Here is a 1013-nt window from a genome sequence, read left to right on the forward strand (position 1 = left end):
GTGGGTCCGTAATTCAGTTGTGGCCCTGTCAGCGTGCGAGACCAGAAGTACAGGATTCCACGTTCTTGTGAGATCGTGGCTCCAACCTCTTCTGTCGACCAATCTGTGTATATGATTAGTTCGGCGTTGGGATCGAAGATTGAGAGACGCACCTGGTCTGTCAAAGCCTTCTTGATGTCGACTATCTCCTTCTCCATATCTGTCCAGGTTGCAGTCGTAGTCACAGCCTTTCGGAGTTCTCTTGTCCGTCGAGCGAAATCTGGAATGAATCTACGCCAAAATGCTGCAGTGTGATAGAACTTCACCGCTCGATCGACGCTATTGATCTCAAGTTCCAGCAGTTTCTTCCATCTGTCGGGATCGGCTTGGTATCCTTCTTGGGTGATTATCAAGCCGTTCCATTTCACCGAGCTTTGCCCTACGGCGAGTTTCTTGAAGTTCACCGTCTTCTGATACTTGATACAGATGTCCAGTATCCGTTCTAAATCAGCCTTGATAGATTGCGCGTCTCTGTGCATGAAGAGATGGTCATCCACTTGGTCGATGCTTCGCAGCTTTTCTTTGTCTTTGATGTGTTTCCAAAAGCTCGTGGAAACCGCTCCTGAGTTGATGTAGCCGTAAGGTAGTGACTTATAGTTGTAGATGTTCATATCCGGTCCTTCGAACGCCAAGAGGTCCTGACTTCCTTCGTCCACAAGGTGTTGTTCGAAGTCGGCTTTGAAGTCCAACACAGTGAAGTACTCGGCTCCTTGGATTAGCTGTAGCTGTTCTTCAGCGGTTTCGTTAACCATGTTCAGCTTGTCGGTCATTGAGTTGAGCTTCACTGCTGCGAGACAAGGTCGCAATTTGTCGTCCCGCTCTACGATGACCCATGGTGATAGGACTCGAACTGGTCTATCAGCCTTCGTAAGAATGCCTTTATCCAGTCGGTCTTGAATGAGTGTCATCACCCGTTCTCTTTGAGAGGGCTTGTAGTGTGATCTCTGAGCGACTCCGTTGAACGTGGTCTTCAA

At 48.7% G+C, this 1013-nt stretch overlaps 1 protein-coding gene across 2 annotated transcripts; it reads right to left on the reverse strand.

Annotated features, from left to right (window-relative positions):
* On the reverse strand, positions 1–947 carry KVP17_003125 (uncharacterized protein; the record flags this gene model as incomplete). Of its 2 annotated transcripts, XM_068520074.1 has the most annotated exons (2): positions 221–259; positions 306–947. In XM_068520074.1, the coding sequence occupies 2 exons, from the start codon at positions 945–947 to the stop codon at positions 221–223; spliced, it is 681 nt and encodes a 226-aa protein (XP_068378787.1). The 2 variants fall into 2 exon arrangements, with proteins under 2 accessions (XP_068378788.1, XP_068378787.1); XM_068520075.1 differs by having other exon boundaries at positions 1–947.
* Positions 948–1013: the final 66 nt, after the last annotated feature.

The sequence above is a fragment of a genome (assembly GCF_019968985.1).
Source record: "MAG: Porospora cf. gigantea B chromosome Unknown PgB_NODE_13407_length_1013_cov_1016.22, whole genome shotgun sequence".
Classification (NCBI taxonomy): Eukaryota; Apicomplexa; class Conoidasida; order Eugregarinorida; family Porosporidae; genus Porospora; species Porospora cf. gigantea B.